General features: G+C 35.2%; 2 protein-coding genes across 2 annotated transcripts; one reads left to right on the forward strand and one right to left on the reverse strand.

Annotated features, from left to right (window-relative positions):
* Positions 1 to 2,946: 2,946 nt before the first annotated feature.
* LOC140956033 (geranylgeranyl transferase type-1 subunit beta-like) lies at positions 2,947 to 4,627 on the forward strand. The gene is made up of 6 exons (XM_073411932.1): positions 2,947 to 2,988; positions 3,082 to 3,127; positions 3,437 to 3,554; positions 3,804 to 3,993; positions 4,149 to 4,264; positions 4,501 to 4,627. Exons 1-6 carry the CDS (start codon positions 2,947 to 2,949, stop codon positions 4,625 to 4,627), a joined length of 639 nt encoding a protein of 212 aa, XP_073268033.1.
* Positions 4,628 to 6,352: 1,725 nt separating this feature from the next.
* On the reverse strand, positions 6,353 to 7,958 carry LOC118059737 (uncharacterized). Its single transcript, XM_035072688.2, has one exon. It carries the CDS (start codon positions 7,384 to 7,386, stop codon positions 6,436 to 6,438), a length of 951 nt encoding a protein of 316 aa, XP_034928579.1. The 5' UTR covers positions 7,387 to 7,958; the 3' UTR covers positions 6,353 to 6,435.
* Between the last annotated feature and the right edge of the window lie 6,369 nt (positions 7,959 to 14,327).

Genomic DNA, 14,327 nt, shown 5'->3' on the forward strand with positions numbered 1-14,327 from the left:
CTTTACCCCAAAAAACTATAAAACACCCCAAAAGCCTTTTCAAACCAATTTATAACCTTAAAAAAAATATGAAAACCACTATAAAATTTAAAATCAATTCAAAACAAAAAATCTTCTCAGACCCAGATATATTTTTCTATTTGTTTTTAAGGTAAAAAAATATATATAATCTCAACCTCACTCATCATATAGAACCATTCGACATAAAAAAGACAGTTTTGATAGCTAAAATCATTATCAACAATAACTTTTTCATTTTGAACTGAAATACGGTAACCCTCTCTCTCTCATTCACCAATGAAAAAAACTAGGAATGAAGAGAATGAAGTTTGGTACAAAATTCTTTTAAAAAAAAATTATAGGGACATGTCGTCTAATAACTAAAATAATAAGGACAAGAAGACTTTTAAAATAAATGTTAAAGTTATAACCCGTATTGCTCGTGTTTTTTACTTCGCTCCTCTTTATTTCAATTCAACCATTCCTTGCCATAAAAAACATGCATATGGGTTCAAATATAGGCTCAAAATGACCTAAATCATGCAAAAAAAAAAAAGAGGAAGTTTGATGATCAAAATGAAAATTTTAAAAAATTACATTATCACAATCCACAGTGAATTATGAGAAAGTGATCAATAAAATGATACAGTATTTTCTCTACATGTTTTAGTTTTGGTCAATATAATAGAAGTTACCAACATAGTTACCGCATTGCATTGTGGTTACAGCGTCAGATAGAAAAAAAAAGTAACTAAAAGTTCAATATGAAATATTAAAAGTGTGTCTAATATTGTAGTCAAACACATTGTTTACTCAAAATTTGATTTTTTTTATTGTAGCTTAAAATTGGTTTTTTTAGTGTTTTTTTTAGTTTGACATGTTGATATAAAAAATAAATTTAAAAAATAAAAAAAATATTATCTTAATACATTTAAAATAAAAAATACTTTAAAAAAAAATCGCTATTACAATGCTAAATAGACTTCAAACCAGCTAAAAAAGTTAAACTTGAAAACTCATGACCTAAATTTTTATTTTTAAAAAATAATTTTTTATTTATAATGCAGAAAAAAAAGGTAATTGTAAAATGAAATTATCAATCTAATATCACCTGTAAATTTCAAAAAGAAAAATCTATTATGGCCTTAAAAGCAGGTTTTAAATAAATATATTTAAACAAGGTCACGATTGTTTGCACGTGGTAGGCGAAAAATCGAGGGAGATAATTCTTGGATTCAAAAATTAAATTCCAACCATTTATTTACTAAAACACAAAAAAAAAACCTATAGAACCAAATAAACTCGTTTGAAGCATCAAATAACCCATAAATAGGTTATATATATATATATAAACAATCTGAATTAATAAAACCTCTTTAGCCTATATCTTACATTTCAAATAAAATGAAGGCCAAAGAACATCACAAAGAACTCAGTTCATTAAATGAAACCTTTAATAACGAGATAAATATTTTTTGTAGGTGGAATCAATGCTAATCAACCATTTTTCAGCTCTTGTCATTTCATGAGTTTGTTTCTCCTCTTCAATTTAGAAACTAGAAAAAAAATAAAATTAAACCAGAATAAAAATTATTGTTGTTACAGGGTATCCATTTATTTTATACGTGATTTACATTGCAGTCCCTTATCTTTAAATTTTACATTTTTACAATAATTTGAAGCCTGATTTCTTTTAATTATGTTTTAGTAGGGTTTTATTGTAAACAAAGTTAAATAGTTATAATAATTTTTTTTTCTCACTGTTATATATAAACAGTAATAGACTCAAATTTTTTAATTGTTGTTATAGTATGCTGTGAAAAATGAGAAATTCGTTACATAAACATTTCCTGCTTTTGATTGTTTTTTAATGAAAAAAACAATCATTATCTTCGCTTCTTTTTTTCAAACAACAACCAAACTTTACCTGGTATTTTTTTCTCCCACCTCAAATGTAGTTAATGGAAAATATGTAATCAAATACATCACATGTACTTACAAAAATAATAACTCGATATCATGCAGTTACAGAGAGGATGAGTATTCCAGATAAAAGCTAAAATTAACATGATATATATATATATATATATATATATATATATATATATATATATATATATATATATATATATATATATTTGATAGGCATTTGATGGTACATGTTGTTGATATTTTCAAATTTCATGGTTTTGTAGTTAATTTTATTTTTTTTTGCTTGTGATTGGAAAACATTTTTGTAAAAAAATAATTTTTTATGTTTTTAAATCAATTTTATATGCTAATATTAAAAATATTATTTTAAATAATTTTTTTTTTTTTTTTTAAATCAACTTTTAGGCTGCGTTGAGATAAAACCAATATTAGCCCGCACAAATGGTTGAAAATGTTTTAAGAAAAAATTGAGACAGTAGAACTTTTAAAAACAATAATTACGCAAACGAAGTCTGATATCACAGTATGGGCTGCGTTGAGATAAAGCCCTTACTAGCCCGCACAAACCGTTGTAAATGTTTTAAATAAAAATCGAGACAGCACAACTTTAAAAAACAATTGCTAACGAGGTCTCTTATCACAGTTTGGGCTGCGATGAGATGAAGCCCATATTAGCCCGCACAAATCGTTGAAAACGTTTTAAGAAAAAATCGAGGCAGCAGAACTTCATAAACTCAAAAGGTGCTGGTACTCGGTAGTTGGTACCAATCCAAGTTCTCCGTGCTGGTCGATCACCTCCACCTTGACTACGTCCACAGCAGCAGCAGCAGCAGCACCAGCAACGTCAATCAACGTCATATTCCTCGCGAACATTCGACAGGGACCGCCACGTGGCCTTCTTAGAGATGATTTTCCACATGCTATCTTACCAAAACAGAGGACTCCAACCATATCTCTCTTGCCTACTTCGTTATATCCGGCCATCTGTTATATGTTGGAGGACTGGAGTGTGGCATGGATGGGGAGAAAACCAAGGAGTACATCTTAAAATGGCAGGTATATTTGTTCCTAGTGAACTTCTCCTGTTATCCATCTTTCTGCAATGCATTTTGCAATCAGTTGATAATTCCTATGATATATTGCAATCAGTCATATGATGGTGGCTTTGGGATGATTCCTGGTTCAGAATCTCATGGTGAGTTGCAGAACATTCTGTATATAGTTCGTAGATTCCCTCAAAATTTTTAAATCTAAAGGGATTAATGTTGTTTTGCACATTACCAATACTGTTAGTTTCATCTGTATACGCAAAACCATGTATTAACCGATTTTTTCTTATCTAATTTTTTGTCATTTTCAACTTTCCAGTGCCATTTGGCATTATTGTCAAATTTTTCTGTACAATGTTACTGAAAAATATTTATAAACGAGCTTCATTTTATATGATCTTGTTAGCTTACTTCTTTCAATGCTATTTACCAATGATATTTGTCTTAGTGGACAGGTGGTGGAACTTACTGCGCAGTTGCTTCTCTTCATCTGATGGGATTTATTGAACATGATGTCCAGTCAAAAAGTGCAGCATCGTCTATCAGTGGCATTCCTTTGTATGGTGCTTACAGGTTTACTTTCTTCATCTGATCTCTGGAATCATTTAAAAGCATTAACAGACTTGTAGAATTTAAACAAGTGAACAGTGGACAGACACGATTGTTATTAAGGACTAGAGAAACTTGCAAATGACCAAATGCATGTGAAATCATAACTTCCATTTGCTCCCTCTGATATTTCAATTTTCAATCTAACTTTGTTACTTTAAGGTCTTCCAGCTCCTGCAGTTGTAATTTCTGACACCCTTTCCTCTGCTTCAGAGGCAAGCAGCTGAGGGTGGATTCCAAGGGAGAGCTAACAAGCCTAGTGACGCTATACATTTTGGTATGTGTAAGAACACCTCCCAGAAGATCGCGTCGCAAGAGGCTTTTTATCTGTGCTTTGACAAGGGCAGCATGCTTGTACAGGGTTGGGGCAGTTTTGAGGTTCTCAGGAGGATCCAAGTTGATTGTTTGTTGCGAAAGCTTTGTGCAGATTTTTGCTCACCTGTCAATCTGACGTACTGATGCTTGTTCTTCCACTTTGTCAACTTGCCTGTGCTCGATATATGATGCAGTCGATATAAAGTTCCCTCCCAGGAGCTGTTATTAACATGTCCTCCGCAGATGTTTGATTGTGGATCTTCCCCTAATACACCAAAAAATGGAAACTGCATGACTGGTGTTGAAACAGAATGGAGAATATATCTGTTAATCCCTGAAAACTCCCAGGGGAAACGAATGTATTTCTGACAAAAAAAATCAAAGACAAAATAGAGGTAAAAAGTATGGTGCCACCCATAGGATGTCAACAGTAGCTATCACTCGTGTTCATATATGTGAATTGTCAGGTGCCATGTGAATGACATCCCAGTGCTTCCTTGATAGATATTGTATATTTTCCTTCAGGCGATGTATTATTTTTGGTTTCTAATGTTCTCTGGCTTATATTATTCCTGGAAAATTATGGTGATTTCAGTAAATTCCCTGATGAGCTACCGGATCTATATCATGATACACTGCATTCAGCCTTTTTGGAAGAACCCGGGCAAAATGCACTGTCCGTTGAGCTGGGAATTGCAGGTTTTGCTGCCTTAGGAATTTGACACCGTCTTTTTCTCATGTGTTTGCAACGTCATCTGAATTTGTTCGCCCATATCAGACAGGAGATAGGTGGCAATAAATAGTTATTTATTTCAAGTAAAATGAGGTGTTTTTTCTTCGTTAAGTGTGTATTGCCATTTGTCTATAGATTGGAGGCATCTGATCGTCCGTTTATCATGTTTTTATAACAATTTTTTTCTCAGGTGTGTAAGCTTAAGCATAGACTATAATTGCTGGAACTTTTCTATAATAAGGGCAGTTTCTTGCCATGTCAGAGATTGGCCCACAACATGGTTGTCTTTCGTTAAGGCCGGTTGCATGTGAAACTGCTCGGAACTTTTAATCGGTAATGATAGTTTTTTGTTACCACTTTCCTGTGGTTGGTCGAGGTGCAAAACAGATGCTTGTTAAGTCGAATTACATGTACAGGTGAACTGTGTTGGATGGTTAGCTTTCCGAGTGCACATTGTTCTGCAAAATGCTATCTTACTGAAAGCTTAGGTGATGCTGGTTTCTCCCGGGATTGCTTCATTGAAGGATTGTATCTCAGTTTCTGAGATTTCACCATACGTGAAAAGTTAATCCACCAAGAAGACTATAGAATTAGGGAATACAGCTGACAACATGCTGTCTGGTGAGACATTTTAGCCATTGATGCAGCTTAACTGGTTTTTAATTTTTTTCATATAACCATCAATGTCTGGTAACATGTATTGTAAATTTAATAGATTAATCTTAGTTAATTTAATATATTATAATTTTAATATTTTAAAAAATTATAATTCAGTATATTCTCATATCAATATTTAAAAAATATCATTTAATATACATCATATTTTAAAATCTGTAAATTAATTTTTAAATTAAAAAAGCATGTCAGGATAATTTTTATATTAAAAAAAAATTCGATCCTCCCTTCATCAAAGCAAAAGCGAATGATCTAGTTTGTATGTAAGTGACGAAATCGTACCTGAAACCTCATATGATTCTGCCACATATCTCTTATAGTGGCATTTAATAGATAAAGGCAAAGCCTATAATGATTCTCCAAGCCTAGATGGCCACCTTTCGGCCTCACCCCACGAGACGTTTTCACGGGCTATTTACCTATTCGCAGTTTACGAAAAAGCCCAGGAAGCATCTCACAATCACAAGTTTTTTTTTTTTTTTTTTTTCCAATTTTGTCACCTTGTGGAAAGGTCACCGTCTTCCCTATCTAGACATCTATCTTAGACTCCCTGACCAATCAAAACTCCCATTTGTTTTGATTGTCGGATGTTATTCTGCGGTCTAAATTATCCTGAGGTTGGTGGGGTACACACAATTACCATTCAACAAAAGAATACAAGATTAGGACGTGGCAATAATGTTAGTTTATGTATTTGCAGCGAGCACGGAGAGAAGGGAAACAGAGCATGGGGCTGGAAAAGCACTTTGGTCTTGAAAGAATTCTTTTTCACAGTGCCTTTTGGACAAAAACATCAGTGGTACCATTACTCACCAGAATGATTACTTGTATCAGACAGCTCAGGGAGACATGAAGAGTGAATGCAACAAATTACCCCACAAGACCCCCACTGGCACTCTCCCAACTTTCAACATTATACTGCAGAGAATGTTGTCTCCCTCTCCTTGAAAATTCTTGGCATGCATTGCAAAGGGATTTAGCAAGATTAAACTTTTAACACCATCCCCAAACAAGATGGAAAATGAAGATAAAAAAGCCCTAAAAAGAAGACTAATGTTGATTAATAGAAATACTCGGGGAAAAAAAAACAAAAACTATCTCATTTAACTTGATCACGGAGCTCTAATGAAAGAAGGAACTTTTCTTTGCTGCTGGTTTTGATGTTGAAGGCGAAGCAACAAGAGGAAGTACCTGTGAACTGCTTGAAGGGTGGTGTGCTAGCTGGTGATTTTGCTCATTAAACTCTCTTTCTTTGTTCCTGTCAACAATGATGGTGATAAAAGGCCCATCATCCTCGTCTTTTAGAAAATTTGAACTAGTAGGTCTTTTGGTGTAATCTCGAGCAAAACAATCTTTCCTTGGGACCATCTCCTCAGCTTCTTGCATCAATCTCCTTGCATATAGTTTCTCCTCCGCATCCTGTAAGAACTTGAATTTTGGAGGAGGTGATGACCTTATCTTGTTGAACTCTGCATCTTTTGATGATTCAAAGAGATGGTTGAATCCAATCTGGTTATAGCTAGGAGTAAGAGGAGGCGTGAAAAATGGTGGAGAAGCAAGAGGGGTTAGATATGGAGTCTCCACAGTAAGAAGCAAATCACTCAAGCTTCTACTTCTTGATCCTTTTGCACTCTTGTTATCAGCTCTAGACCTGCCATCTTCAGACTCTAAATCCTCCTTTGTTTCTTCAACAATTGTGAAAAGAAATCTTGGTGGACCTGAGAGACTATGCAGCCTCATGAGCTCTGTGTCCATATTATCATCACTGAAGGGCCTGAGCAACAAATCTTTGCTTGTATTAATATTGAGCTGAGATTCTTGATCATGATGCACAAGTGTATCTGTGATTCTCACTGAAGAACATAGTTCTTGATTGTTCCTTAAAGAAGACGGCTTTCTTAAACAGAACATAAAAAAAAGCTCTCTTGCCGGGCTGCTGTAATCATCTCCTATCTCTTTGTTAGCAAACCTTCTCTTCCACCATAACAAATAGTAGAGCTCAGCAACAAGAGCCAACAAAAGGCAACCAAAAACTATACTCAAACCAAGCCCTACACTACTCAAAGATTTCATCTTGTCTCCAAATCACATGAAAACTGCTTAAAACATCCAATTAATATATATTAAAGAGCTAAGAACCAACAGACGTTACCATAAATAACTTGAGAATCACTTGTAGTACTAGTGGAAGGAGGGAGACCAAGATAAGCAAAGGCTTACAGAGAGACAATGAGCAGTCCCAATCTGCACTGAACACAAGCCAAGGCCAACAGCACATCAAACTCACTGCTTCTCTTTAGCAAATGCTTTAATAAGTATACCAACTTTATCTGTCAAAACCACAAAAAAAAAAAAAAAAAAACACCCCACCTGCTAAAACCAAACCAAAAAGCTCTACTCTGAAAATCACATCCACAAATCATGAAGCATGATTATAAAACACTTTTTTACGACAAACCAATGAACCCAACCACATATTTGCGGATAATTACATATTTAACAAAGCCCACAAGGTCACTGGAACAGTTGTACATTAGCAAACAGCATTAATCAAGACCATAACATACCACATTTAGTTGTCAAAATCCACACAGAAACTACAGAATCTAGCTAATAAAAACACATCAATGGACGAGGCACAAAAGTAGTCGGCAATATTACTCACTAGTTTATGGCTTGACAGGTCACATTCTTCGAGGGATGCTCACATGGGATCACAAATAAAAGGAAAGTGATGTGTCATTGATGGGCATTTCATCTTGTTCTCTTATTTACAGAACTACCCTTGTTGAATAAACAACTATTCGTGGCAATTAGGACAAAATCTTGTGTCGAAACTTTAACGAAATTCTGGCAGCTTTGTTTCTTCTGTGATTTTTTTTCTTAATTTCCAGTATTAGAATAGCAAACAACACATGAAACTCATAATAGGAGCTTTCACAGGCATAACATTGCTTTGAGGCATTGATCTATGGTTTGGAAGTGTCAGTGACACATGAGTTGCTTCAAGATGTGAGCTTTTCGATAAAGAGGTCCTCTGTTTATATTGGCCCAGCAACTCATAAAAAGACTTCCTCTCTCGCATGGAGCTTGATTGACGGTTCGGATTACTGTTGAAGCTGTGATCACCATCATTATGTTATAGAATCGGGGTATCCAGCTGGACTATTTTACTTTCTTGAAGGTGTTAACCACATGCGATCTGTGAAATCTATCTGGGAAAGGGTGGGATACCTAATGGACCTATCATAAGTAAAGCCCAGATTGCTTGAGAAGTATTTCAAGTCCTTAATCATATTTTTTTTTGGACATACATGGCATGGATAATGGATGGATTAACAAGAATTAATTTATTGTCAAATGACTTTCATTATTTTTTATCTCTTGATAACGGGCTTCCCTGCCTCAGCCTCTGCATTGCTTCAAGCAAAGGATTTGTGGGTCTGGAAGCTCAAAAATCTGTGTGCCTATGTCCGGGTCGCAAATGACTCGGTTTGATATCTCTAAATTCCAATTCATCTATTGGAAGCATTTTGCTTTGACAAGCACAGCATATATGCTACTCAAATTAACAAATGAGTAGCCGTACACGACTCTTTAAAAAAAATAGCAGTGCAAAACAAACGGCGGTATAGCTAATCCAGAGTTGGAAACGACGTGCCATAGAACGGAAAAAAACAATTTCCCCCCAAAACAATTATGATATGCTCGCTGGTAGCTTGCTTACTAAGTCAAGTTGCTCGCTGTGATTCACCAGAATCCGGCAGCCGAAAGGTGTGGGATTCTGACTGATGGTGGGCTGGTGTTGAGGGCCCGATTCGAGTGAGAGAATAGCTACATATCGATACAAGAAACATGAAATGCATGCACATTCAGGCAAAACCTTAACTTCTTCACCATCGTTGAACTCATTTAAACACACTGCACATGCTACATCTTCAGATTTTGACACCAAACCAGTGTCATCGATGTATTTACTCGCAAGGATAAGCGATGCAATCGAAACAATAAATTCAACGTAGAAGGTGAAAATAAACAGAGAATATTGAGAAAAACTATTGAAAGTAGTTCTCTCTCTATGTATATACTCTCTTTTTTTTGGATAATAAGATTAGACAAAGTTATTGTCAATCCTCTTGTTATATTTAATCTAATGAAACATGAACAGTTAATTGCATACATTCACCCTCGACTATTAACCATAGAGTGCAGATGAGATTGGCCGATGTTCTCTCTGATACACTGATCATCTTTATAATTTGTTGCAATATCGTGCAAACCACCTCTACTTGATGCTAGCTTCCTGTAATTAAGAGATCCTCTTGAGTTTTTCAAGAGCGATTTTCTTTATAGTACCACCCCAGGTAGAAAGAAAGAAACAGATAATTAAATGTTGATTATTGGTAGAATTTATTCATCTGATTTAGCAACTTTCATGAGTCAAACTCACAATGTTATCTGGGATGCACCTAGAAATTAAACCAATCAAGCTATTAACCATCCTTTTCTATGTTTGCCTGCCATTCGCTACTCGCTAGCCCAGCTATCTTTTGCTCAGAACAAAAGGAATTAGGGGGGACTGCTAGATATTGTTTATTAATAGATCGCATTTATGTCAAGAAAATCTTTGAATAGCTCTCCCACAAAACAAATATAGATCTAAAGTACCTCGAATAGCTCGCTCCAACAGCTGGAGTAGCTCGGTAGGCTAGAGCGTTCGGCTGTTGACCACAACGTCGAAGGTTCAACACAGCGATATCGGGCTCGTGTTATGGGATTTACGACCTCACGAATCCTGCCATGTAAATTATAATTATACACTCTGCTGGTCTTCAAGGATAAAGACAACAGATTGCACCTTAAGAAAATCTTGGAGACTGGAGAGTCACATTTGCTCACGCCCACGAATGGTCAACATTCCTTCAAACAACGTGCTTAGAGCACTACTATACTGCACTCTCAAGGCTAAAATTCCTGGACAGAGACAATAACGACATGATACGCTATTAGAGTGCCCGTGAATGTACAATAATATCTTGTAGCCTATCTATATTTTGATACACCACTGATGGCCTCTCAGAATCCAAATCTCTTGCACTCAAATAGACCCCTGGAGAAGGTGTGGTATCGGTGCGACACATGGGACAATTGGTATGCGAATGGAGCCACATATCAATGCATTCGACATGGTAAGAGTGCAAACACTCTGGCAAAGTTCGCAGTTCCTCACCTTCTTCGAATTCACTCAAGCAAATTGCACAAGTTCCATCATCACCCACCAAGCCCATACCCTTTTGGAACTTGTAGGCTGGGATGAGTTGGGCCGTGGAATTCTCAATACTGCTTTGCGTTGCCATGGTTTCTATCCCATATTGTCGTGGCCGTTGCTGAGTAGTCGGAGCCCTGAATCGGCGAATGGAAACACAATGGTAGAGTGTGATAACAAGAGCTGCAGACCCAACGCCAATCAGAAGAACGGCAATTTTAGAGTTAATATCATCACCTTCTTTTGACATGATGGATGCTGGCAATAACTAAGCTGGCCTGTGCCTGGAGGAGGCAAGTTAAGTAAAGACAGTGACGGTGTGTCCAAGACATACACTTTGTCTACGCGGCATGAAGTGTTGTAAGAAAAACACGGGATAAACACAAGAAACACCATTTTGTCCTGTGTGAGACAAGTCGGTCACCAGGCAACTTGATTGCAGGATGACCTTCCCGAGACTAACGATTACATCAAAATGGAGGTGTTGCTACTTTGCACACCAAAATCTCTAATCAGCCGGTTATATTCATTAGAATGACTTAATTTAATCATAACTAAAATTCCAATTCAAGGATAATTTTATCTTTCCGTAGAAAATTGTTATTTAATACTTTTTAGCTTCCAGGCATCTTTAGGCCTGGAATTTTTAATGCAAAGTATACATTACCCACACGTAAGTACATATAATTTATTAATGATATTATTCGAGTGGTGAGTTCTTGTCCTCTGTTTTATTCGGTGAGTTTTCAAGGGTTGAGCAAACCACAATTATATAAAACGGAAACAGAGTTAACAAGGAGATGGCTCTGTCTTGTGAAATATCATCAGTAGGAATAAAATAAAAACGCATCAGCCAGCAGAGAAAGCATTAGACGGAAGCTTCATCAATCAAGTTCATCCAGAAGCCAAGATCTTTCCCGTTATTAAAACCGTGGGTTCCCACCTGAGGTTTGGGTTATGGGAATATGGGCCCATGACGTTTCTGGATGGTATTGACATTAAATGGGCCTAATTGAAGTCAGATTTTCTCAGTTTGCCGTAACACTTTCATTTACTTGTAACTCCATTCTTCAGGCTAAAAACCATAGAAGGGTAGAGGACAGGACAACTGTTAAAAAAAAAGACTATAAGGTAACTTTGCACAATTAATTATACATGAAATGTACAATAACGTGGAGTAGCATTAATGTGGAAGAACATTCACAGGGCACTTTTCGAAACTCTCAAGGCTAAAATTCCCAGAGAAAATAAGACAACCTTGCATAGTTACACAATTATATAGCCCGTGAATGCACAACAACGCCTTGTAGCACACCTCCCTTTCGGTATGCCCGCGGTGGTCCCTCGGAATCTAAAACGCTTGCGTTCAGAAAAACTTGTGAGGGCGTGGCATCGGTGCGACACATGGGACAGTTGGAGTGTGAGTAGAACCACATATCGATGCATGCCACATGGTAAGAGTGCAAGCACTCCGGCAACGTAGTTATTTCCTCGTTTTCGAGCTTTTTTGTAAACGTGATGGAAATCTTATTTCATAAAATTTTAAATTTTATTAAAAATTATTTTTTATATCTTTTCAGATTTTTTTAATGTATTGATCTTAAAAATAATTTTTAAAAGATAAAAAATATATTATTTTAATATATTTTTAAATAAATAATTCTTCAAACCACAGTTATTATCACAATTCTAATCCAGAACTTCTTTAATCCACTCAAGCAAATCGCACCCATTCCATCATCACCTATAAAGCCCATACTCTTTGGGTATTATAGGCTGGTATGAGTTGGGCCTTATCTTGTTGGTTCATTAACGTGTGGTTGTGGCTCAGGTCGGTTATGTCCAGCTCTATGGCGGGGGCAGCGCCAAGCCACGGCAAGGAAATGGTAGATTGTGACCAAAACCAAAATCCAAATAGCTGCTGACCCAGCCCCGATGAGAAGAGCTACGACGTTGGAGTTAAGGCCATCGTTATTGTTTTCTGACATTGTAGCTAATGGCAAGCTAAGTGCCTCTGTTCAGAAGAAGCAAGTTAAAGAGAGGCGATGAATTCAGATAACACTTTGTCTATTCACAGCTAGTTGTAATATTTCTAGGAAAATTATGCCATGAATACAAGATAATCATTTTGTCCCGCTTGCAGTTATTTGATCGAGTCTAGCAATTGCAGATTTTGATGAAATCATAAATGCAATTCCAGCTCCTAAGATGACGTTTTGTACATAATCAAGAAGATGGAGGTGAATTGTTACAAAATTAAATATTAGAAAAATAATTTTTAAGGATATAAAAGTTATTTTTAAAAAAAAAATAAAGGGCTGGGTATTAGTAAAGAAGAGAGAAAATAATTAAATTATTTATAGTAATTGGTGAGAGACAGTTAAAATTTAATTTTGTGTATATTTTGAATAAAAAGGGGAGAGAGGCTATGTATGTATGTATGTATGTTCCTTTGAGATTAATGGTTACACCCATAGTTACTACCCTCTGAAAACAACACTTGGGGTACCTTAATAATTTCTAGTTTTTTTTTTTTCAATGACAAATTAGAAAGTGTGTTCTTTTGTTGAAAATAAAAATGATTTTTTCCACTGAAAAAAAGGAAATACATTTAAAAAATACAACTAACTTTCATGAAAAATCAAAATCAAAATTTATAATATTCATCTTAATATTTTATATCTGTGAAATATAATCAAAGAATGTTAGTTTTATTTCATTCAAATTAAAAACTATGGAGACAAAGTTATATTGTAACTCAAAAACAAATCATATGAGATTTATAAAAAAAAATTAGATTTATGACACTAACTAAATATGTATATATATAAAAAAAATTAATCTCTTATATTGCTAAAAATTCATGTATAAAAAAAAATTATATTGTTAATTTTTTTTTTCATTAAAAGAAAAAAAAAGATTGTATTGAAAAACTAAAGAGAATCTTTTAAATGAGTTTTGATTCATTATAAATTTGAAAAACTGGTTTTTAATTTTTTTTTTATGGAGTTATGTTGTATTTGAATAAAAAGTTTTAGTTTTTTTTTTTCCCGACTATTATTTTCTTAAAAAAATTAAAGTATTGCATGATTCGTCTTTTATTGACATCAATAAAAAAACGAACATTATTCGTAAATCTCTTTTTATTCGAGTGTCCACACTCTGAAAAATTCTTATTTCAATCACCAATTTCACTAATACACCGCCCTTAGATTTTTAAGGGCAGGCCATGTACACATGTAAAGGAAGGCGATTATATGCAAGGCTAGGAAGTTTTTATTTTTATATTTCTTTTACAATAAGGTTCGGTGGATCAGCTTTCCGAACATTAAAAAATAAAAAAATAAATAGTTTTAAATAGGGCACAGGAACCCACAGCAGATACTAACTGTGCCAGTTCATACCCGGAAAGAATCATTTTACGATTCATTGGCTGCTAATATATATATATCATTTTGTTCGATATGTTGGTGGGTTTCGAGGGGACTGAAATCTTCATGCTGTTGCTTTCCGAAGCTACACGTCGAGTCTCGAAGTGAAAGATGGAATCTTCAATAATGCTGCTTTACATTATTGCTAATCAGTTTCCACTCTCCAATGGCTTATCACTTTGACGGGCTGCCATTGGTTGTGATAAGGCTTCAAATAGAACGGCACCTGAGACCAATAGCGACGAGGCGTTATCCAGGACAGTCCTCTGATAAGGAAACCGTACTTTATACTATTTTTAGCTGCTTAATGCGTAATT

This window comes from Populus alba, chromosome 10, assembly GCF_005239225.2.
Source record: "Populus alba chromosome 10, ASM523922v2, whole genome shotgun sequence".
NCBI classification, from domain to species: Eukaryota; Viridiplantae; Streptophyta; class Magnoliopsida; order Malpighiales; family Salicaceae; genus Populus; species Populus alba.

Bases quoted from the DNA above. Each gene is read 5' to 3' on its own strand.
- LOC140956033 (XM_073411932.1), top strand. From the start codon at position 2,947: ATGGATGGGGAGAAAACCAAGGAGTACATCTTAAAATGGCAG. The intron at 2,989-3,081 runs GTATATTTGTTC...TATTGCAATCAG, and splicing joins AGTACATCTTAAAATGGCAG to TCATATGATGGTGGCTTTGG. The intron at 4,265-4,500 runs GTATTTCTGACA...TGGTGATTTCAG, and splicing joins AACTCCCAGGGGAAACGAAT to TAAATTCCCTGATGAGCTAC.
- LOC118059737 (XM_035072688.2), bottom strand. From the start codon at position 7,386: ATGAAATCTTTGAGTAGTGTAGGGCTTGGTTTGAGTATAGTTTTTGGT.